Source organism: Pseudophryne corroboree, chromosome 3 (assembly GCF_028390025.1).
Source record: "Pseudophryne corroboree isolate aPseCor3 chromosome 3, aPseCor3.hap2, whole genome shotgun sequence".
Taxonomy (NCBI): domain Eukaryota; kingdom Metazoa; phylum Chordata; class Amphibia; order Anura; family Myobatrachidae; genus Pseudophryne; species Pseudophryne corroboree.
Window position 1 is genome coordinate 633492770 of NC_086446.1, and position 25619 is coordinate 633518388.

General features: G+C 44.5%; 1 protein-coding gene across 6 annotated transcripts in view; it reads left to right on the forward strand.

Moving 5' to 3' along the window:
- The window catches only part of PRKG1 (protein kinase cGMP-dependent 1), a 1872748-nt gene that overhangs the window by 1570102 nt on the left and 277027 nt on the right, over positions 1-25619 (forward strand). For all 6 annotated transcript variants that reach the window (XM_063961733.1, XM_063961735.1, XM_063961737.1 and 3 more), the window contains exon 7: positions 9920-10014. In XM_063961733.1, the coding sequence (XP_063817803.1) occupies positions 9920-10014 (95 nt within the window). The remainder of the gene's footprint in view (positions 1-9919; positions 10015-25619) is intronic.

Consider the following 25619-nt stretch of genomic DNA (forward strand, 5'->3'; position numbering starts at 1 on the left):
TTTAATACCTACCGGTAAATCCTTTTCTCTTAGTCCGTAGAGGAAGCTGTGGTCACTTCAAGAACCATGGGGTATAGACGGGATCCGCAGGAGACATGGGCACTTTAAGACTTTCAAAGGGTGTGACCTGACTCCTCCCTCTATGCCCCTCCTCCAGACTCCAGTTTAAGGAACTGTGCCCAGGGAGACGGAAATTTCGAATAAAGGATTTATTGTTAAACCACGGTGAGCATCTTACCAGCTCACACCGCAAGCATGCCGCAGAACGTGGCATTCAACAGAACACAAGCCAACGGCATGAAGAAATTTGCAGCAATATGCTGACCAAAAACCGTAACACAACCTGTGTGTAACCACAACCAATAACTTCAGATACAGTACGCACAGGGACCCACGTGATTGAATGAACTGCAACACCACATTACGATCCCATAGTGCCACTGGAGGCACAAATGAAGGTTGAACGTGCAACACGCCTTCCACGCAAGACTGAACTTCCGGAAGGGAAGCTAATAGTTTCAGAAAGAAAATTGCCAATGCTGAAATCTGGACCTTAATGGAGTCCAACTTCAGTCTGCATTCCCTCCAGCCTGTAGGAAATGGAGAAAACACCCTAACTGAAAACTCTTTCGTTGAAACTTTCTTGGATTCACACCAAGACACATATTTTCTCCAAAAACGGTGGTAATGTTTAGACGGTACTCCTTTCCTGGCCTGAATAAGAGTGGGGATGACTTCCTTGGGAATACCCTTTTGGGCTAGGATCCAGCGCTCAACAGTTATGCCGTCAAACGTAGCCGCGGTAAGTCTAGGTACACGCACGGCACCTACCGTAGTAGGTCCTCGCGAAGAGGAAGAGGCCCAGGATCTTTTAATGAGCAACTCCTGAAGATCTGGGCACCAAGCCCTCCTTGGCCAGTCTAGGGCAATGAAAATTGCCTGAACCCTTGTTCTTCTTATGATCCCGAGAACTTTTGGAATCAGTAGAAGTGGAAGGAATACATACAGAGACCGGAATAGCCACTGGGTCACCAGAGCATCTACTGCTATTGCCTGAGGGTCTGGAACAATATTTCTGAAGCTTCTTGTTGAGACGAGAAGTCATCATGTCTACTTGAGGAACTCCCCAAAGACTTGTCACCTCTGCGAAGACTTCTTGGTGGAGGTCCCACTCTCCCGGATGGAGATCGTGTCTGCCGAGGAAGTCTGCTTCCCAGTTGTCCACTCCCGGAATGAAAATTGCCGACAGAGCCCTTACATGTTTTTCAGCCCAGAGGAGGATCTTCATCACCTCTGCCATTTCCGCTCTGCTTTTTGTTCCGCCTTGCTGTTACATTGTCCAACTGGATCTGCACGGGATGATCTTGAAGAAGATGTACAGCATGCTGAAGGCCGTTGTAAATGGCTCTCAATTCCAGCATGTTCATGTGAAGGCAGGCTTCCTGACTTCAGCATTTTTCTTGGAAGCTTTTCCCTTGAGTGACAGCTCCCCAGCCTCGGAGACTTGCATCCGTGGTTACCAGGACCCAGTCCTGAATCCCGAACCTGCGTCCCTCTAGTAGGTGCGAGCTGTGGAGCCACCACAGGAGTGAAATCCTGGCTTTCGACGACAGGACTATCTTCCGGTGCATGTGCAGGTGGGATCCATTCTTCCAACAGGTCCCACTGGAATACCCTGGCATGGCACCTGCCAAACTGTACGGCTTGGTAGGCCGCCACCATATTTGCACTGATGGATCGACACTCTTGATGGTTTCAAAACTAGTTTTACCATTTTCTGGATTGCCAGAGCCTTTTCCACCGGAAGAAAAACTCTCTGAACTTCCCTGTCCAGAATCATCCCGAAAAGAAAAGATAATCTTTCCTGGAAAATTTATGATCCAACCATGTTGTTAGAGTATGGACAGGGAGAGCGCGATGTTTTGTACCTACCGCTCCCTGGATCTCGCCTTTATCAGGAGATCGTCTAGATAAGGAATTATATTGACTCCTTCTTGATGCAGGAGGACCATCATCTCCGCCATCACCTTGGTGAAAACCCTCGGCGCCGTGGAGAGACCGAAAGGTACCGTCTGGAATTGGTAATGGCAATCCTGAACCGCGAATCTCAGATAGGCCTGGTGAGGAGGATAAATGGGAACATGCATGTAAGCATCCTTTACATCTACAGACACCATGTAGTCCCCCTCCTCCAGACTGGAAATCACTGCCCTCAGCGATTTCTCTTATGTCCACATGTATCCACAGGGGTCCCACCCTGACACACCTGATTTGAGGATCTTTACAATCACTAAACCTCTTCCCTCTTGCATGGAAGGGTGTGCATGTGTGTTCTTATCGCTTGAATAGGTTTCTACCTAATGCTCCTGCCTAATTGCTGTGGAAAGAACTGATTTGACTGAGTCAGTGGGCGGGATTATATGGTGAAGCCCCGATGCATCCTGGGAGGCCAGAAAGCTTGTGACCGTTTGGTGCCATTTCCGCTGTCGCTCCGGCATATCCCAATGTTATCCTGTGGACATAAGAGAAATCACGTTATCAACGGTAAGTTCTTACCATAACGTATATTTCTGTATTCACAAGATTCTGGTTGTCCTTGGGGAGGGGGTCCCCATTTTTTGGGGTTCCTCACTTTCCCAGGGACTCCAACCATGGCAGTTTAGAGCTGGTTGCCATTTTGGCAGTGGGATCCCACTCTGTGTGTCCCCTGCTCTAGCGTGAGCTGCCCTGGCTAGTTCAGCTTAGTGCTGGTAATTGAATAATAAGGGAGACCCTATTGTCCGATATCAGTCTAGCATCAGGGGCCGTGGACTGGTTATAGATTTGATGGGGGGACCCCATGCCAATTTAAAAAAAAAAAAGTAATCTTTTTAAACCTTACTATTAAAATGGAGCCTGCACAGAACATATTGATATGTGTAGTGCTTCCCACCAACTCGCCTTCCAGAGGCAATTCTATTTTCTCTTACATCCTAGGGGATACTGTGAATCCATTTAGTACTATGGGGTATAGACGGGTACACTAGGAGCCATGGGCACTATAGAAGTTTGATTAGGTGTGCTGGCTCCTCCCTCTATGCCCCTACTACCAGATTCAGTTTAGAAAATGTGCCCGGAGGAGCCGCTCACGTCTCTGGAAGCTCCTGAAGAGTTTTCTTAATTTATTTTCTAAAGTTTGTTATTTTCAGGCAGGACTGTATGGCACGAGCCTGCCTGCTTCGTGGGACTTAGGGCAGGAGGAACGGCCCAACCCCACTAAGGGTTAATGGTCCCATTCCCCACTGGCAGGATGCTAGCTCATGAGGGAACTATTCGCAAGCCCTACCATGGCGAGCGTACATTCCCGCAGCACGCCGCCACTCCTAACAGAGCCAGAAGAATGAAGAGTGGGGAGTACTAAGCCAGCGTCCCCGGCTAGCGGGTCGCCGGATATTTTGGCGGCATGAGGGTACAGGGTACGCACGGCTTCTAAACAGGGCGGACTGCGTCTCCCGACTGTGTACGGACACAGATGCTGAACAGCGGACACAGTACCCAGTCTGGCAAAAAAAAGCCATAAAAGGAGTCTGTCTCCATTTTATGCATATAGACACATACAGCCAGTAAAAAAAGAGCGGAAAGACTGCGCGCCATTGAAGGGGCAGGGCTTCACTATGAGTGGGTCCAGCAGTACACAGGCTCCATTTCCCTACTGCAGCTGACAGAGGCGTTGACCGTCAGGAACGCGCAGCACCTCCAGATTACCTCAGCAGGACCAGGGGGTCATAGCAAGGGGGGGAGCGATTATCAGTGTACTAAGTCCCTAGTCTAGGTACTTAGTCTGTGACCTGGCTAAGCTTGGCATTAGCGATAAGGGCACCGTATGCTGGTTCCATACTCTCTCTGTGTCTCCCTGGAAGGGCACTTTGTGGATTAATTGTGCATTTAACCTTTTCCTGTGTGTGTGTGTGCTGTCACTGTTACAGTATGTCAGGCAAAGAGTGTGTTCATGTAGGGCACAGTGTTCCTCTTCTCCAAGGGGTTCACTAGTGTGTACTCAGTGTAGTATCCCTTCCCAGTCTAGCGGGGCAGAACCAGCATGGCTGGACTCCATTAGGGGAATGATTTTCTCGGAATGAGAAAGAGACACAATACTTAAGACAGTCTATGGCTGAGTTTATGAAAAGGACTCAGTACCCAAACCAGCGTCTCAGTCCCCTGCCATTTGTCCGCAAAAACGTACTTTGGCCCATATCCTGCAGTCTGACTCTGATGATGAGGGGTCAGAAATGGAGGAGGGTGAGGTGGACTCAGAGGTGGGGGAGGGTACTCTGTCGCAGGGAATAAAGGCCCTCATTCCGAGTTGATCGCTAGCTGCCGTTCGCAGTGCAGCGATCAGGCTAAAAATCAGCACTTCTGCGCATGCATATCGCGCAATGAACTTTCAAAAAAGCCGATGCAGTTTTACACAAGCTCTAGCGACGCTTTTCAGTCGCACTGCTGGTCGCAGAGTGATGACAGGAAGTGGGTGTTTCTGGGTGGTAACTGACCGTTTTCGGGGAGTGTGTGAAAAAACGCAGGCGTGCCAGATAAAAAAACGCAGGAGTGGCTGGAAAAACGTAGGCGTGGCTGGACGAACGCAGGGCGTGTTTGTGACGTCAAAACAGGAACTAAATAGTCTGAAGTGATCGCAAGCTAGGAGTAGGTCTCGAGCTACTCTGAAACTGCACAATTTTTTTTTTTACCAGCGCTGCGATCCTTTCGTTCGCACTTCTGCTAAGCTAAGATACACTCCCAGAGGGTGGTGGCTTAGTGTTTACACTGCTGCTAAAAGCAGCTAGCGAGCGAACAACTCGGAATGAGGGCCAGAGGCTCTCATAAAAGCCATCAGAGAAGTTATGAATATCCTTGACAAGGTGACAGAGGAGAGTGAGGAATCTTATTTTAATATAAAGAAGAAATCCTCAGCCACTTTTCCTGTGTCAAATGAACTAAATACCCAGTTTGAAGAACCATGGGTTAATCCAGATAAGAAATTTCAAATCCCTAAACGGTTGCAATCATCTTTTCCTTTTCCTCATGAGGATAGGAAAAAATGGGAGAATCCATCGGTTTCCAGGCTCTCACAGGAAATTGTATTGCCTTTCCCAGGTGCAGCCTCCCTAAAAGATGCGGCTGATCGCAAAATTGAGACTACGCTCAAATCTTTGTATATAGCTGCGGGGGTGGCCAAGAGACCCACTATAGCATGTGGGTGGATTAGGCGAGCCATTGCTAAATGGTCGGGTAACCTAATTGAGGGGTTAGATACCTTACCTCAAGGGAATATTGTTTTTCTCTTGCAACATATACAAGACTCTGCGAACTTTATGGTGGAAGCCATAAAAGAAATAGGCTTGCTTAATGCACGCACTACAGCTATGGCAGTATCTGCACGCAGGAGTCTTGGGCTACGCCAGTGGACTGCGGATGCAGACTCCAGGAAAAGCGTGGAAGGCCTACCTTTCAGAGGCGAGGCCTTATTTGGAGATGAACTAGACAAATGGATCTCCAAAGCTACTACGGTAAGTCCACATATCTTCCTTCTGCAGCTCCCCCAACTAGGAAGACCTACTCAGGACCCAATTTACAGTCCTTTCGGACTGCCAAGTTTAGGAGCAAGCAAAGAGGTTTTTCTACCGCCACTAGAGGTGCTAGAGGTAAACCACGCAAACCAGCAACTGCCGTTTCACAGGAACAGGGCTCAGGCTCTGCTTCCTCAAAACCTTTGGCATGACAGTGGACAGTGAGGCCTAGAAGACTGGCAGGTGGGAGCCCGGCTAAAATTCTTCAGTCACATCAGGACAAGATCGTGCCAGGATCCATGGGTCATAGATCTTATATCCCAGGGCTACAGACTGGAGTTCCAGAAGCTCCCACCTCACAGATTCTTCAAATAATGCTTTCCAGTTTCACAAGAGCCAAGTATAACTTTACAGGACGCCATTCGGTAATTTTTCTAGTTCCACCTCATCAACAAAACAAGGGGTACTATTCCAGCTTGTTTGTAGTACCAAAACCGTACTGTTCGGTAAGACCGATTTTGAACCTCAAGTCGTTGAAACCGTACTTAAGAGTGTTCAAATTCAAGATGGAGTCTCTGAGAGCAGTAACCTCAGGACTGGAAGACGGGGCATTCCTAGTGTCTCTGGATATCAAGGATGCATACCTTCACATTCCGATCTGGCCGCCTCATCAGGCTTACCTACGGATTGCACAGAATGACTGTCACTACCAGTTTCAGGCTCTGCCATTTGGTCTCTCCACGGTACCGAGGGTGTTCACCAAAGTGATGGCAGAGATGATGTTTATACTCCGCAAACAAGCAGTGAACATAATTCCATACCTGGACGATCATGTGATAAAGGCACCGTCCAGGGAGCGGTTGTTGGACAGCATTGGTCTCTCAACCAGACTACTCCTGGCTCATGGGTGGATTCTGAACCTACCAAAATCTCACCAAAATCCAACAGAGGCTTCCTTTCCTGGGAATGATACTGGATACAGAGTCTCAGAAAGTGTTCCTTCCCTTGGAAAAGGCAATGGTAATCCAGTCGATGGTTCGGGCTGTCCTGAAGCCGACCAAGGATCTCAGTGCATCTCTGCATATGCCTTCTGGTGAAAATGGTGGCTTCTTATGAAGCAATTTAGTATGGAAGGTTTCATGCGAGGCCCTTCCAGCTGGATCTGTTGGACAAATGGTCCGGATCGCATCTTCACATGCACCAGAGGATTTGTCTGTCACCAAAAGCCAGGATCTCCCTTCTGTGGTGGCTACAGACTTCTCACCTAGTCGAGGGTTGGAGGTTCTGGATTCAGAACTGGATTCTGCTAACCACGGACGCAAGCCTCAGAGGTTGGAGCGCAGTCACCCAGGGGGTACAGTTTCAGGGAAGATGGTCAAGTCAGGAAGTCATCCTTCCAATAAACATCCTGGAACTCAGGGCTACCTACAACACCCTTCTGCAGGCCTCATCTCTGCTTCAGAATCAGGCCATTCAAGTCCAGTCGGACAATGTGACGGTGGTAACGTACATATACCGACAGGGCGGAAAAAAAAGCAAAGCCGCAATGTCAAAGGTGTCAAGAATTCTCCTGTGGGCGGAAAAACACGCTGTGGTGTTTTCAGCGGTTTTCATTCTGGGTGTAGACAACTGGGAAGCAGACTTCCTCAGCAGACACAATGTCCACCCAAGGGAGTGGGGTCTTCACCCGCAGGTGTTCCAGTGGTTGACACGTCGGTGAGGATATCCACAGATCGACATGATGGCCTCTCGATTCAATAAGAAGCTCAAGCGGTATTGTTCCCGGTCGAGAGACCCACAAGCAGTGGCGGTAAATGCTCTGACAACTCCGTGGGTCTACCAGCTGGTGTACTTGTTTCCTCCACTTCCTCTGATGCCAAGAATTCTAAAAAGAATAAAAAGGGAAAAGGTTCAAGCAATCCTCATTGCTCCAGACTGACCACGAAGGGCCTGGTATATGGATCTTCTCGAGATGATGCTCGAAGATCTGTGGCCTCTTTGCAAGGATCTTCTGCGACAGGGCCCGTTCGTCTATCAAGACTTACCTTGGCTACGTTTAACGGCATGGAAGTTGAACAGCTGATTCTAGCCAGGAGAGGGATTCCTGACAAGGTCATCCCAACTATGCTCCAAGCCAGAAAGGGGGTAACGTTTAAACATTACCACCGTATATGGAAGAAATATGTCTCTTGGTGTGAGAGCAGACAATATCCTGCAGTGGAATTTCATCTGGGATGTTTCCTGCTTTTTCTGCATTTGGGAGTGGATGTGGGCCTACGTCTAGGCTCCATTAAAGTCCAGATTTCGGCCTTGTTTATTTTCTTTCATAAACAATTGGTTTCTCTCCCTGAGATCCAAACGTTCTTGAAAGGTGTTCTGCACATCAAACTTCCTTTTGTGCCTCCCACAGCACCTTGGGATCTCAGTTTGGTGTTGCAGTTTCTCCAGTCGGACTGGTTTGAACCGTTACAGGAGGTAGACATAAAGTACCTTACGTGGAAGACCGTCACACTGTTGGCCTTGGCTCCAGGAAGACATGTGTCGGAGCTAGGATCATTGTCTTACAAGAGCCCCTACTTAATTTTCCATGAGGACAGAGCGGAACTCAGGACTCATCAGCAATGTCTTCCTAAGGTGGTGTCCGCATTTCACATCAACGAAACCTATTTTGGTTCCAGTTGTTATGGACGCCTCTGCTACTTCAAAATATTTAGATGTTGTGAGGGCTTTGAAGTTGTATGTAAAGAGAACAGCTCACCACAGGAAATCGGACTCGCTGTTTGTTCTCTATGATCCCAATAAAATTGGGTGTCCTGCTTCAAAGCAGTCAATTGCACGCTGGATTAGGCTCACTATCCAGCATGCTTATTCCACGGCAGGCTTGCCAGTTCCAAAATCTGTACAGGCCCACTCTACTAGGTCGGTGGGTTCTTCTTGGGTGGCTGCCTGGGGTGTCTTGGCTTTACACCTCTGCCGAACAGCTACTTGGTCAGGTTCGAACACGTTTGCTAAGTTTTACAAGTTCGATACTTTGGCCTCTGAGGACCTTCAGTTTGGTCAATCAGTTCTGCAGTAACCTCAGCACTCTCCCACCCGGTTTGGGAGCTTTGGTACTTCCCCATGGTACTAAATGGATTCCCAGTATCCCCTAGGACGTAAGAGAAAATAGGATTTTAATTACCTAACAGTAAATCCTTTTCTCGTAGTCCATAGGGGATACTGGGCGCCCGCCCGTTGCTTCGTTCTTCCTGCTCTGTTACTTGGTTAAGTATGGTTGTTTGGTTCAGCTGTTGCTGTTTACAAGTTTTGGTTAGCATGGCTTTCCTCTTGTTCTGGTTGTGCTGGTTCGAAATCTCACCACTTTCCTTTTCTATATCCTTCTCTCTCAGTATGTCCGTCTCCTTAGGCACAGTTTCCTAGACTGAGTCTGGTAGGAGGGGCATAGAGGGAGGAGCCAGCACACCTAATCAAACATCTATAGTGCCCATGGCTCCTAGTGGACCAGTCTATACCCCATGGTACTAAATGGATTCCCAGTATCCCCTACGGACTACAAGAAAAGGATTTACCGGTAGGTAATTAAAATCTTATTATATGGGCGGGCGTCTCCATTTAAAAAAAAAAAACCCCATCAATTGTTGGTCCGATGTTCTGTTGCCATTGGGTTTTTCCTGGAAATTTCCATCGGATTTGCCTTTAGTAATTCTGCATTTTGCAATCTGATGGAAAATCGCAGGAGAACACAAACTTGATGCTATTATGTATCTCATCTCTTAAAAGTATACATAATGAAATATAAAACAATAATAGCTTGACAGACTCTTGCAGAATGCGTAACGTATGATCGAATAAGTAACGTGCAGAATATGAGGGCGTCTTTCAAGGGTATATACTCGTAATTACTATGTTGTTGTTAAAAATGTGGACACTAATGTCGGCATGTTTCATAATGTCGTCAATGATAAAATGTCTATGTTGACCTTATGCATTTCTACATTATGGAATGCATTATGTCAATATTTTGAACATATCAACATTGCGTATGTTGACATTGTAACCATGTCGGTATTCAGACAGTGCTGATATTCTAATGTCAACATTCAGAATGCCTACATTCCAAATGTCAACAGGGTATACCATACTCTTCAAGTGATTTAGAAAACGTTCTGCTGTTTAAGTGCAGTCACTTCTCCCAGAATATGGACAGTTACGCCAGAGACCTCTTCTGCCTCACGCTATGCAGTAATTCTTGCTGGGGTGACAGCCCTCTTTGTCTATATTGGCAGTAAATTTCACTTCTGTCAGTCAATTTCCTCTTGCCTTTTATGTGTCAATGCTTTGAGAAAACAAATAGCTCTTCTTGAAATTCTTGACAGGTGAATGTTACCAGAGAAGATAACCCGAACGAAGATCCAATATTTCTCCGCACTTTAGGAAAAGGTGACTGGTTTGGAGAGAAAGCTCTTCAGGGGTAAGTGGCATCTAATTTTCTGAGATTTCATTCCTTACAAAATAAGTTTTAAAGAGTTACAGTGGATTTCTGCAAAACAAAATAAAACTAAAACATTTAATTGTAACAGGTGAATTTTCTGCCCCTCAACTGATGACATTTGCAGCACTTTGGAGCAGATGTATTAACCTGGAGAAGGTATAAGGAAGTGATAAACCAGTGATAAGTTCAAGGTGATAAACGTATCAGCCAATCAGCTCCAATATGCAAATTAAGAGTTTGGAGCTGATTGGCCTGTGGTTTATCACCTTGCACTTATCACTGGTTTACCACTTCCATCTGCCCCTGTATCGGCTAAAAGTGTGAAAAAAAAACTTCTTGTGTGACATACCCTAGTGAAAATATGTAGAAGAAACTTACGTAGGACCCCAAGGCAAAACTGGTTGTTAATGTATGCAAGGTAGGACTGGTCCACAGATGAAATCCCCAGCTTCACGAGGGCCACACCCCCTCCCCTAGTGGTCATAACTTAGTTGAGCAGAGCTTGGTTTGTTTCTATGCTATTCAAAGGGCGGTATCCTGTTAGCCTCAGCAATTTTTCAGGCACATTTTTCCATGTCTATCGCGCAAAAATTGCAGTGAATGCGTGTTTCCGTTTCTCACTATGGCCCTCATTCCGAGTTGTTCGCTCGCAAGCTGCTTTTAGCAGCATTGCACACGCTAAGCCGCCGCCTACTGGGAGTGAATCTTAGCTTATCAAAATTGCGAACGAAAGATTCGCAATATTGCGAAAAGACTTCTCTGTGCAGTTTCTGAGTAGCTCGAGACTTACTCTTCCAGTCTGATCAGTTTAGTGCTTGTCGTTCCTGGTTTGACGTCACAAACACACCCAGCGTTCGCCCAGACACTCCTCCGTTTCTCCAGCCACTCCCGCGTTTTTCCCAGAAACGGTAGCGTTTTTTCACACACTCCCATAAAACGGCCAGTTTCCACCCAGGAACACCCACTTCCTGTCAATCACACTCCGATCTCCAGAACGAAGAAAAAACCTGGTAATGCCGTGAGTAAAATACCAATCTTCATAGCAAATTTACTTGGCGCAGTCGCAGTGCGAATATTGCGCATGCGCAGTTAGCGGAAAATCGCTGCGATGCAAAGAAAATTACAGAGCGAACAACTCGGAATGACTACCTATATCCTATTCCAAAATTGCAAAAATGGGATTCACGCGATAATTCTAGCCAGCAATAGCGGTGATAAGTATAGGAAAAAATGGAGAAACCCCTCAAAAAGCAAAACTAATATAGGAAAACATATATATAGAAGCCTATTATCGGTTATAATAAAAGTATTTGGTGTAATTAAATTAAGTCAAAAGGCTGTTGTATGCATTTTTAAAACAAATGTCAAAAATTATAGAAAGCTATTTTTTCAGCAAAATAAGTGCTGTCATTAAATTCGGGGTACATAAAAATGGGTATAAGTATATATATTTGGGTCATTGTAGGGAAAAAGTGGAAACAGACTGGTTACTCCCACCTGCAAGTCTAAAAACACTTGTCCCAATCAATGCACCCCAATATACATGTCCCATACCTTGTACCCCAATTTCCATGACTTTGCATTTTCTGACCCCAAAAATGGCATGTCATTATTAGCTAATAAAAATAATTAAAAACTTCTAGTGCCTAATTTAGTCATTTAGCGGGGTGTACAAGGGGTTGTGAACCAAACCTTTTTAGCACGAAATATTAACTTGGCATTACTTATCACCAGCTCTGAGCTGGTGAAGAGAAATACACGATAAGCCCTGTGGAAATGTATTGCCGGTAATAGGATGCAGAATTATTGCATTTGCGATAATTTATCGCAAAACATTAATTTTACAGCTTATAGGATACTGCTCAAAGTAAGTAGTCCTGACACACCCCTGTACCCTCCTTTATAAAATGGCCCTGTTCTTTGATGTTCTCTGTAATGCCTGGCCAAGTCGCTCTGCGGTGGCTGGCCATACTGCTTAAGCTTGGGCCCTACCAGTGCATTGCCTGGTAGGCCCTTTATTGGCAAATCCGACACTGACTATGTCTATGTTAAGCTTTACTTTTGCTTACATTTTCTTAATACTTTTCTGCAGCTTCGGTGTACTAACAATGGAAGGGTCAGTGAAGCAGCATCATTAATATAATTAATATTTCTGTTCATGACCTGTATAATTGTAAGCCTCCATTCCCCTTATACCCCCTGTTACCAGTGGAGTACCCCAGGGATCTGTACTTGGACCAGTGCTTTTTAATATCTTTATTGGTGACATTGAAAATGGCATTAAAGGGAAAGTATGCATTTTTGCAGATGACACAAAAGTATGCAGCAGGGTAGACACACCAGAGGGGTAAAACAAATGATTGAGGACCTAGGTAGACTAGAGGAATGGTCAAGAGTGTGGCAATTACAGTTTAATGCTAAAAAAAAACAACGCAAAATCATTGGGTCTCAAAAATCCAAAGGCTAAATATAGTAATAATGGCATTATACTGGAAACTACTGAGGAGGAAAGGGATCTAGGAGTCACTATTTCAGGTGACTTAAAGGCAGGTAAGCAATGTAACAAGCAATGAGGAAGGCTAGGCAGATGCTTGACTGCATAGGGAGAGGAATCAGCAATGCAATGCCACTGTTATTAGTACGGCCTCATCTAGAATACTGTGTTCAATTCTAGAGGCCATATATTCAGAAGGACATTAAAACATTAGAGACTGTACAAAGAAGGGCAACTAAAATGTTGCATGGCCTACATCACAAAACTTTAACAAAGACCAGGGGGGAAACATTCTTCAAATGAAGAGAAGTAATAGGACACAAGGACATGCACTGAAACTAGAGGGAGGTAGGATCAGGGGAAAATGAAGGATAAATGACTTCACAGAAAGAGTAGTGTACAACTGGAATAGCCTCTCATCGGAGGTGGTAGAGACTAAGGTGGTCATTCCGAGTTCTTCGCTCGCTAGCAGTTTGTAGCAGCCTTGCAAACGCTATGCCGCCGCCCACTGGGAGTGTATTTTAGCTTAGCAGAAGCGCGAACGAAGGGATCGCAGAGCGGCTACAAAATAATTTTGTGCAGTTTCAGAGTAGCTTCAAACCTACTCAGCGCTTGCGATCACTTCAGACCATTCAGTTCCTGATTTGACATCACAAACATGCCCTGCGTTCGCCCAGCCACGCCTGCGTTTTTCCGAACACTCCCTGAAAACGTTCAGTTGACACCCAGAAACGCCCTCTTCCTGTCAATCACTCTGCGGCTGCCTGTGTGACTGAAAAGCATTGCTAGACCCTGTGTAAAACTACATCGTTCATTGTAATAGTACGCCGCGCATACGCATTGCGCCGCATACGCATGCGCAGAAGTGACATTTTTTTGCCTCACCGCTGCACAGCGAATGAATGCAGCTAGCAAACAACTCGGAATGCCCACCTAAGACAGTAGAGCAATTTAAACATGCGTGGGATAGACATAAGAATATACTTACAAAGAAATAAGGATAAAATAAGGTTTGAGGTAAAAATATGGTAAAAAAAAGGGGCAGACTAGATGGGCCAAGTGGTGCTTATCTGCCGTCAAATTCTATGTTTACCCCTCATAGCAGTATGCAATATTATGGCTCTCCCCTGTCTGAGTGCTTTTGTATTCTTCACAAGTTTTGTTTATTTGCTATTTTACCCCTTTTTTGAATTATTTTCTACAAAGATCAATAGATATCTTTTAAGAGAACATAATTTAACAGCCGTCTCGTCTGAGCTCAAGGTTTCTAACAGGCGCGTGGAACAGTGAAGGAAACATGAAACAATTGCTTGGCTGATTGAATCTTGCTGCCGTGTCCTAGACTGGCGGGAGTATACCAAGCGAAACAAATGATCGGAGTTAAGAGGCTGCAGTATGCTAGTTAGAGCAACAATACATTCCCTGCAGGTAGATAAAATATTAAAAAATATCTGAAGGACAAAGATTAAACATATACCCTAACAAAGAGCATATGGATTTTAGGAGCCGTATTATCTCCATGAATAATGTTATAATATGATAGACTAAATTGTGCGTCATCACTGATTTGAAGTGACCAACGGAACCTATTTAGCTTCTTGTATTGTCTGCACATTATCTGTTCTGTATTATCTGTCCTTTATTATCTTACTCACCAAGAGGGATGAGGCCATACTGTAGTTTTGGGTTTCAGAGCTGCTATACCCTTTCCTAGTGTTCCAAGCATGCACTTCCGAGTCCCTTTATGTCTTGAAGAAAGGAAATATGTGGCAAGCCAGATCATTGCACCCAACATCATGTCTGAGACTGAGGGAGATATTTATCAAACCTCCTGTTCTAGCTGTAATCTTCCAGAATGTGCTGGATGAATTATACCTTGAATCTGATTGATTGCTATGGGTAACACATCCAATTCTTCTTTTAGAAGGTTTGATAAATCTCCTACTGGATTAATCGAGTCCTTTGGGTTTACTCAGAGAGTACGGTATGTATTTCACCAGCCATGATGTAGAAGAATAAGCTACTACACTAAGGGCCTGGCTTTGATTCAGGCACACTACTCGTGTTGGACATAGTTGCACTGCATACAATATGTGCCCAGAGTCAATGCACACAGAATTGCAGTTGCGATTGAGACGCATGTTTCAGAAATTACATGAAAATGTATTGGTCATCCTGGGTGAAAATAGGAGGTGAGAGGGAGGTAGATGCATATACTGTAGATGGTTCTTCTTATGGGAGAGTTGCGGGCAAGTCGCTGAAGTACAGATGGATACGCACTCATCTAGTGTGGCTCCATCTCATACTCCCGACGGGACTAGGCGTTCCGACCGCCTAGCCCCGCCGGGAGTGCACAGAGATGCTCCCATTCTAGTGAATGGGGTGCGTGCGTATCAGAGATGCGCGCGGGCCCCAGATGTGGCGATAGGCATGCCCAGGCTTGCGTGGCTAGGCACAGATGGAGCCATCATTAGCATGGCTCCATCTGTAGTTGCAAACTCAGAAGTAGAATCAAACTAAAATGCAGAATTGCTCACATTGTAGCAGAGCTGTGATTAGACTTTTTGGTGCCCAGTGCCAGAAAGAGAATTGCTAAACCCCCCCCATCATTTTTCTAATAGGGACATAAGGCGCACACCCTCGTGGGGAAGGGGTATGACAAAATTTGGGCACAAATCCTTTTCTGGGGCAACTCAGGAAATTCAACATCCAGCAGAAGCTGCTTATCTTCTACACAGCGATCGTAGAATCGGTCCTATGTTCAGGGCCATCTTAATAGCAGTGTAGGCCCCTGGGCAAAGCAATGCAGTGGGTCCCCTACCCATCCTGCAGCGGAAGGGGTGGGAGGTGCTATCAGGGGCATCTTTGATGTCTCGCGGGCGGTAGGGAGTGTTCTATCTTTCGCTCAGCATGTTGGATCTGGAGCAGTAATTTCTGCTAATTTATTCTTTTAGTGCAAAGATGATGGGAGATGGGGCGGGAGGGAGAACACTAAACTGTAGAAGGGGCATTGGGCTGAATGAAAGAGCCCCGGTACATGAATTACAGGGTGGCAGGGCATGGTTTAATACACAGGGGAGGGGTGGATAGTGGAGTGGGCTAAATATTTATCATTTTCTGGTGGGAGGACTGCTTGCTTTACTGCAGATATCTCCAGTTCCTGGCAATAAATTTCTTTGCCTTCAATGGGAATAAAAACTAGTTAGTCCCACCTTTCAGGAGGTGCTGGGGACTTGGGGATCAGAGTTCAGGAGGCAGAGCAATCCACCAATGAAAATATAAAACTGCATATTAGGCATGTGGAGCTGGAGCAGGGACCAGCTGCTGGAAGGCTGATATCTCTGGTTCTGGGCATAGTACAGACAAGCTGCCAGTGTCCACTGAAAGGGGGGAGTCCCAGCCTTTGTATTCTATCCTAAGAAAAACTCTAAATCAGATAGAACCCAAGATATCTGGCTGGAAAGAGCAATTAACAGGCTCGGATGGGGACCACTGCTTAGAAGTCGGATATCTCAGGTTCCCTAGGGCCGGTTTTCAAAAATCTGGTTCCCCTGGAAAGAGGGGACCCTCAGCTATCAACCAAGGGCCCTTACACATCTGGGGCCCTTGGGCAAGTGCCCATTGAGCCCATACGAAAAGAGGGCCCTGTCTATGTTCCTCGATCACAGTCTGGTATGGAGCTGCCAGTGAGAGTGACAGAAGTGGCTGTAAAGGGTGGTGAGGACAGCTGAAAAGATCATTGGGTCTGACCTCCCTCTCGTCCAGGAATTATACCAGTTAAGGGTCAGGAAGCGAGCGGAGAAAATCGTGACAGATATGCAGCACCCAGGTCACAAACTGTTCGAACCACTTCCATCAGGCAGACGCTACAGGTCCATTCCCGCAAAATCGACCAGATCCATTAAAAGCTTCTTCCCACTAGCTGTCCACCAGCTGAACAATATATTAAAAGTCTAACATGTATAATATGTCTAATATGTCGAGTCTATCGTACAGTTGCAATGTGCAGTATGAACTCATACGTGTAATGTTTGTAATGTATGCTACGTTTTCCCCCCTTCTTATGCTATGTATTCCCCCTTCATGTTGCTGCTTGGCGATGCATTGTAACGCAAAAAATTCCTAGTGTACGTGAGTACACCTGGCCAATAAAGCTGATTCTCATTCTGATTCTGATTATACCACATTCAAGCACTTAACTTGAGATCTCCTTGTTATTCAGTTACAAAACCCTTTATTAAATAACACATTTTGATATATTACTGTACACAGGATTCAAACCCATAACCTGTTGCATTCAAGACTACGCTATTTGATCCTGCATAAAAACTATGAGATTTCTAACTACAGTAGATGAAGCTAATTGCAATTTGTAAAAAAAATAATGAACATTGCAATTGCAGGGTGCAGCCACACATCCAATATCTTGCAGCCACACACTACAACGTTCAGCTCAGCTGCAATGCTGATCTTTTTTCACAAAGTACAATGTAAGCTTCAAATAGTTAGAAATCTCTAGTTTAGAATTATCTAGCTTTTTATGTAAGGGCAGATAGCTCAATGAATAGAGTCTCTGACTGCAAAGCCACACATGACGGGTTTGAATACCGGGTATGTCAGCATTTTGAAATGTAATAAAGGACACTGTGAGTGAATAACATAGAGCTCTCAAGTTAAGTTCATGAATGTTGTATAGGTATTAGCAAATAAATGGGGTGTGGGAAGGAGACAGGGGCGTTCAGGAAATGCCGGACTTCAAACAGGGAGGGAAGCTACAAGTGAAAGTAATTAAAATAGATAATTGAAAAGTACTGCAAACAACATCCCCCTAACCTGCAGCACTATGTGCGGTGGCACACTCCACACATACTTAGATACAGCCCTGCATTGTAGGCCATACTCTCACGGACAATCTCCACATAGTACAGGGCGGATCATATTTCCATGGTGCAAACAATAGTTGCATCTAAAGGCACTCACCATAGGTCCTGTGTGCACTACATGTAACTGGTGACATAGCTGGTAAGGTAGGTAAGAGAATAAAGGGGGGTACACACAGAGAGGTCCGTGCTTAATTGCTAAGCAGTCTGACTAGATTGCTTAAAAATTAAGCACGGATCAATCCATGTGTATGCCCATAGCGATAGCAATGCGCGGGCCCACGTGTCGCTATTGCCGGTTCTAGATGGTGCCTGCATGCAGGCACAATCTAGTCAGGTCACTCCCTTCACTGCTGTGTGAAGTGAGCTTCCCCCTCCCCTCAGCACACATCGCACTAAGTGCTGAGCGCGGGGAGAGATGTGTGCTGAATGGTCTGTTCTAGATCACTCATCACACATCTCTAGGTGTGTACCCCTCTTAAAATTGTGTAAAAGATAAACCATTGTCTCGTACTGCAGTGTATGTGTAGCTGCCATGGCAACACATTGAAGTGAAAAGGAGTCGCTTCTCCCCTCTACCATGGCATTGACTAGTCTCATTTTCAGGGCTAAAGCACTCTAATGGAGGAAGGGAGCAGTAGTTCCTGTTCTCACTGTATTGCGTCATAATAACAGCAGCACTTTAGCTCTGTTGAATGCTAGTTTTACCAGCTTGAAAAGGTCAGAGTTTAAGCATTGGTGTTTGACACCCCCATTATAGTGGTAAAATGTGATACACTGATTCTAGTAGCATGTACTCCTTACTATATATCCTACTGTTGTTAGTTTGTACAAATGAAAATACAGCCTGATTTGTTGAAGACTTCATTAACAGAGCTATTAGCTCCCCACTGGCAGGGAACGCCCATGTTCTGCTTCTATAATATATCATGGCTAATACAGTTTATATTATAAAGCTGCAGAAATTCCTCATTACTAATTCTCTTCTGCTAACATTAACAGTATCAGATGGCATCACTCAATGTTTGGGAATGTATGATGTCTTGTTAATGGATTATCAGCATCAAATAGTAATTGTGACCACTGGCAGAACCCAGCCAGTTCCACTTCCTCTAGATGGTATTGGGGACAACAATTTTAAAACACCTAGCTTAGATTAAATCTAAAAGGGTTGCGGTAAGGATCAGATTTGGAAACAATTTTTATTGTGACATGTAATGACTCATAGACACCATACCCTATTCGTTTCCCCCAACTAATGGGGAAAAAAGAAAAGTACTGGGTGGCCCTCAATAAATTGTTATTGCAGCTGACAAGACAAAGCTCACCTCCATTAAACGTATCAATAGATACTTCCTGTTGGGCAACTAGCCAGGCAGGATGTTAGCGAAAACCTTAAGGGCTGTATCCAAAAGATTTTAGATGATTGCGGGGATTTCCTCCATAAAGATAATGCCAAGACTTTCCACAGATACTAAATGTATATGTATTATATGTAAGATCCTTTAGAGGACCCCCAATCAATGCAACATAGGGTAGCTGATCACCTACAAAAGTGTAGCTTTCCTAAGAGCTACAAGGAAGTACAGCTGTCCTTGGAACAACCATTTACAAAGAGGAATTAGAGGAAGCCATAAAATCTTTACCCCATAGAAAGAGTAGCAGAACTCATGTGTTCGCTATCTCTTATTATTAATGTATATGGTGGTCATTCCGAGTCGTTGCCGATTTTCGCTATGCTGCGATTTGTTGCAAAATGCGCATGCGCAAGGCACGCAGGGCGCATGCGCTTAGTTATTTAACTAAAAACTTAGTAGATTTGCTGTGGATCCTGCGGCGCTTTTCAGTCGCACTGCTGATCGGTGAGTGATTGACAGGAAAGGGGCGTTTCTGGGTGGTAACTGAGCGTTTTCCGGGAGTGTGCTAAAAAACGCAGGCGTATCAGGGCAAAAATGCGGGAGTGTCTGGAGAAACGGGGGAGTGGCTGGCCGAACGCAGGGCGTGTTTGTGACGTCAAACCAGGAACTAAACGGACCGAGCTGATCGCAATCTGTGAGTATGTCTGGAGCTACTCAGAAACTGCAAGAAAATATTTAGTAGCAATTCTGCTAATCTTTCGTTCGCTATTCTGCTAAGCTAAGATACACTCCCAGAGGGCGGCGGCCTAGCGTGTGCAATGCTGCTAAAAGCAGCTAGTGAGCGAACAACTCGGAATGAGGGCCTGTGTCTTCAGTGAAAAAAATTGATACCATCTCCATCTACGGTGCAAGCATTTAATCAGATCTCTAACTAACCATATGGGGGTAATTCCAAGTTGATCGCAGCAGGATTTTTGTTAGCAATTGGGCAAAACCATGTGCATTGCAGGGGAGGCAGATATAACATGTGCAGAGAGAGTTAGATTTGGGTGGGGTGTGTTCAATCTGCAATCTAATTTGCAGTGTAAAAATAAAGCAGCCAGTATTTACCCTGCACAGAAACAAAATAACCCACCCAAATCTAACTCTCTGCACATGTTATATCTGTCCCCCCTGCAGTGCACATGGTTTTGCCCAATTGCTATCAAAAATCCTGCTGCGATCAACTTGGAATTACCCCCCATATTTTTCTAGGCATAACATTGGAGGCACACAGCACAATGATTCCCTGGAAGGGAAGGACCCCTTCTTGTGCTTGAACTTTAGGTCCATCTCTTTCCTACATGTCAGTGGCAAATTATTTGCAAAGCTTCATAATTCATAATGATCAGGCGAGTTTCATGCCTGGCACATGACACCACAAAGATTACATGCCTTATCCATCACATCTCAAAACACAAAGTTAAGGCCCTATTACTATCTACTGATGTGTTTAAAGGCTTTTGGTGGCATGGACTTGTGAGTTATGACATGGATACCACAGCACATGGATTATGGCCTTCCTGTTTAAAGTGTAGAATTATATTGTTATAATTCAGATAGGATTAAGAGTAACACTAGCCTATTACGTCCAGTGAGCATATTGAATGGTACTCATCAGGTCTACCTCTGTCCCCATAACTTTGTCCTATGTATGTAAGTTGGCACTGGCCAGGAAAATACATTTGAACCTGACATCAATGGTCTGAGACACAACACAAATAAGTTTAACCTGGCAATATTTGTTGACAACTTGCTAGCTATAATGGCCAGCCATGTTATATTGAAGTTGAGCATCCTGGAGGTATCCAAGGGCCCCTATATTACGCCATCTTCACCTTTTACCCCACACAGATCCGCTGCTTGGTTGTCACACTTGATAACGATAAAGCACAGTTATTTTTGACACTCCATTGTGTCACAATGAGGGTCCCTCTGAGGTTTATTTTGAGCTCCAAAAAATTGTTCTGGACTTCCTCTGGCTTGGGAGAAAGATGTCATAAACATGATTTATTATACAGAGGAAAAAACAAAAGTGAGTTACAATGGCTGCTCTTCTTAGTATATTACCCTGCAATAATCCTTAGGGGAAGGCAGGGCTACTTGTTACAGAGGCAAGTTGTTATAATGAATCTAAAACCATGTCCACATCAAGCCGTGGCTCGTGCAACTGGGAACAAATTTAAACATGTTACCATCATTGCTCGGTGAATCAACTCTAACGCAGATGTATTTATGTAATAGGTACGTTATCAAACTCGTTTTTCTTGTTCAAAAGTAATATTTTCACCTAGATTTGAAGTCGTATCTTGGATGGACTGTTAAAGGTAAAGGTTTATCATTAATTTTGGTAGAATCACAGTCCATTAGTGTATTTACTATCAATATTATAATCGTGAATTGAAGCACAGAAATCGAACTATGGCCATCTTGGTTATCTGATTTTACTTAAGGCAAGTTGTTACACAATATCGGAGGCAAGTTGTTACTTGTAACAACGTGCCCCACAGTACTACCATTTTCACTAATTTTCTGTTTAGTTTTGATTTTTTTTTTGGCTTTTTTGTATAGGTTAGCCATAGTTAGAAATTAGAAAAAGAAAACAGACAGAGGTACAATACCAGAAACTACCTATGAGACAGACACAAATGATGTCATCAATGGAAAATTTTCTTTCAGAAGCAGCTGATTTTCATAAAATTAACTTTATGAGACTACAACAGTATTTGAAGCTAAAAGAGAAAGCTAGTCACACAATGAAATTCGTAGGCTTTACTAAACCCAAGCAAGTGTTCTTGGATGAACAGGAACTGGCATTATACATACAGAAAGGGGCGGATTGGCCATAGAACTAACAGGGTAGATTCCCGGTGGCCAGGTGTATCCTGGAGGCCTGCTTTGTTTTGTTGGCTGAAATGTGGTCCCACCCCCGCATGACAGACAGCTCAATGCCAGTGGTGCCGAGAGGCAGGGGAGCAGGTACAAATTACCGGGGCCTGGGCTGCTGGAGGGGCACAGGGGGGCCCGGGTCCACTAACACACCCGCCCCACAAGGATATCTGTACAGGCCGGCGGCAGCGGTGCTATCCACCTGCTGATATCTTCGGGAAGATGGTGCTGCACATAGAAAGCATAGAAAGTTTTTGCTCTCTAGTGGCCAGCGTCATCTACTCAAATATCAGTGGAAAGATGGAGCCGGCCGGGGAGGAGGGACCTGCTTCCAAATCAAGTAAAGTTGAAGCGGGTGCCTTCCACCCTATGTTAAAATGGTGCCCCCTTTGTTAAAATGGTGCCCCCCCCCCCTTGCGGAGCACGTGGGGCCGCTAAGCGGCCCAGCATTTATTTTATTATTAAAAAATTTTTATACTAAAGGGCATAGCCATGCCCACTTAATAAGCCATGCCCCCAGGCCTTTACCGGGGCTCGGCGTGGCTCTCAACGGCCCTGCTCACCGCACTGAGTACACTGCATTGTTCCCATTCATTCTGTTATTAAATCTCTGCAGTACAGCAACTTTGCCATCCAGTGATGCTGCCATAGCTACACGGTATGTTATACCTCTTGTGCTGCCCATGTCGGGCCACTTCTATAACATTTTCCGGGGCCACTTTTACTTCCCAATCCACCCCTGCATACAGAAATGCTCTAAAATATTTTATGGATTAATTACGACTGATGCCAAAACACTGGAATGAATATTGCTTTGGTAATAATACCCAAACTCCTGACAACTGCAAAATTAAAAGAAGTGCTACCAAAGATTGGTTGAAAGGTTTCATGAATCGAAATCCAATTCTATCCATCCATACTCCTGAAGCAACCAGCTTGAGTAGAGCCACAAGCTTTAATAAACATATGCAAATAGACAGACACCACATGCTAGACAGTCAAAAGGTCGAGAGGGTCAAAAAGTCAACAGAGTCAAAAGGTAGACTTGAAAAAGTAGATGGTACAAAAGGTCAACAGGGTCAAAAGGTCGACATGAAAATGGTAGACATAAAAAAGGTAGACAGCATTTTTTTTGCATTTTTGGGGTTTGTGTAGATAGTTTTGTCATCTGGGACCCCCAACTGTAGAAAGGCATCCCATTGCGGGGCTCGCTTCACTCACCGCAATGTTTATAGCCAACTTTATACCGACATGGATAAAGAAGATATGAAACATGCAAAAACATGTCAAATTTTAAAAAACCTGTGTCTACCTTTTTAATTTCGACCAGTTTCATGTCGACCTTTTGACCCTATCAACCTTTTGTACTGTCTATCCTTTTCATGTTGACCATTTGACTCTGTCGACCCTTTCACCCTGTCGACCTAATGTGTGTCTAACATATGGCGTCTATCTATTGACTGTCTAACTAGACACTGTCTATCATCCAGATACCTGTCAATACCTGGCCAGGAGTGGGTCCAGTGTATTGCATGTAAAGGGTGGGCTCATAGTGCTTGTGTAAGAGGTGATGTAGTAGTACTTACTTTCATTAACTGCGAATCAGAAATTGTCAGTGAAGATGATTAGTGATGTCTGCCATTGTCATCAGACTAGGGGAGAAATGTAATAGGGTGTGAGAATCAGGAAGTGAAAGATATTGTGAGAGTTCTGTTTTTTTAAAGTGGCAATTATTTATATGGCAAAATCAACCTGGTTTGCCATGCCACTTTAAAAAAAACAGGAGAACTCTCACAAAATCTCTCACTTGCCGATTCTTACACTCTAATACAGAGGTTCTCAAACTCGGTCCTCGGGGGCACACACAGTGCATGTTTTGCAGGTCTCCTCACAGAATCACAAGTGAAATAATTAGCTCCACCTGTGGACCTTTTAAAATGTGTCAGTGAGTAATTAATACACCTGTGCTCCTGCTGGGTTACTTGCAAAACATGCACTGTGTGTGCCCCCGAGGACCGAGTTTGAGAACCTCTGCTCTAATACATTCCCCCATATACCAAATATATGCCAAATGTAATTTTGTGATAAACGTGCAAAGTTTTTAATGAAAGCTTTTTATATTAAGACTTTGTATAGATTATTTGCTCCTGAGGAAGCTGGACTATATAAACCAGCGAAACGCGTTGAGCTTTTAAACCTATCTGGACACTCAATACCACTATCTCCACTGGCTTTACGGATACTCTGGTGTATACCATTTGGGACAATTTACTAGCAGCATCCACCTTCTGGACCTAATCCTCCATGCCAAAGAGGACAATCTGATCCAGTTACACATCAGGTGGACATTACCTGCTCTCAGGATCACGGGTAAATACCTCACATCTGCAAATTATCGGCTTTATGCAAATAACCGATTAGTGATGGACATCTCCAAGTGATCCCAGTCCCCTTGAGTACTACAAATAGCCAAATGTGGATATATAAACAATTAAGATATTGTGGCAAAATTTATTGAGTATTTTTATTCACCTTTTATCATTTTTTATTTTATAGGATTATACATGTGAATTAAATATGTCTTTTTAATTATAAGCCTTTTGGAACATAGAATATTTTTTATATTTATAAGCATGATCAGCCAGCGCTGGTAATCTCTCTTTTTGTTTTGTAATACACCTGTGCACCTGCTGGGTTACTTGCAAAACATGCACTGTGTGTGCCCCCGAGGACCGAGTTTGAGAACCTCTGCTCTAATACATTCCCCCATATACCAAATTGTTAGGGTCTCCTGCCCTGTGCTGCCACGTCGTCATGGCAACCGGGAGACAAGTGCTAGCGGAGTAACCTGAGCGCAGCTGATACTCCGGTTCGGGTCTTTTGCTGTGCAGTGGTTATAGGCTCTGTGCATGGCAGGGGATCCGGTGCTGGTTTTTGTGCTCACAGTCTGTGAGGTCTGAGTGGGGCGTGGACAGCACCTGCTTTATAAGGCCTCTTTTCAGGGTAAGCAGATGCTGCTGAATCTTTGTTGGTTAGTCAGTTTCTGAAAGTTAGCCAGTACTGTGTAGCTTTGTATTTGTTTGTTGCTTACTGCAAATAGGCCTGGGGATTTGGTATTACACTCTGCCAATCCAGACCTAGCAGTAAGACTGGAGTCAGTCGTTTAGCTTGCTGGGGTTCTGTTACTACTCTGTGAACTTAGCAAGTTTGCGGCTGTATTCTAAGACTTGCCTGTCTAATCCTGTCTCACTGTGCTAGGTGTCAGGGGTCAGTTTAGTGGCAGTAAACCGAACCTGTGCACTGCAAGTGAGAATTAGGATTGTGGAGAATCTCCTTGTGTCTATCATTCCATCTCTGACCAAGGAGTTTACTGCCACACCCGTTGGTAACCCTTTAGGGTTTTGCTGTTGCCCTTAGCAACAGCATTTTCGGGTTTTCTATGTATTAAAACACAACATCTTGCTTTTCACATCTGAGCAGTTCTAATACAAGGGAGATACCCAGTTCCTTAGCCTCTGGGCTTCTCTGTTCACGTTGTGTGTATTTTGTTACCCTACCACCTTCTGTGTACGTTATGTCATATTCCCTAGTCTGTCTGTGAGTCCATTTGTTTTGCATAACAGTTCAAACACCAGTACATTCCTGCAGGCACTGGAGTGCATAACAGTCCTGACACCAGTACTTTCCTGCAGGCACTGGTGTGCATAACACAAATATATGCCAAATGTAATTTTGTGATAAACGTGCAAAGTTTTTAATGAAAGCTTTTTATATTAAGACTTTGTATAGATTATTTTATTGGTAACAATTTGCCTCAACCCTGTAACAATTTACCCCCATAGGTGGCAGATTGTCACAAATATTTTTTGTTCCAAAAACATGTTTTTCAATGTTAATAATAATTATTGGATGTAACTTACACTC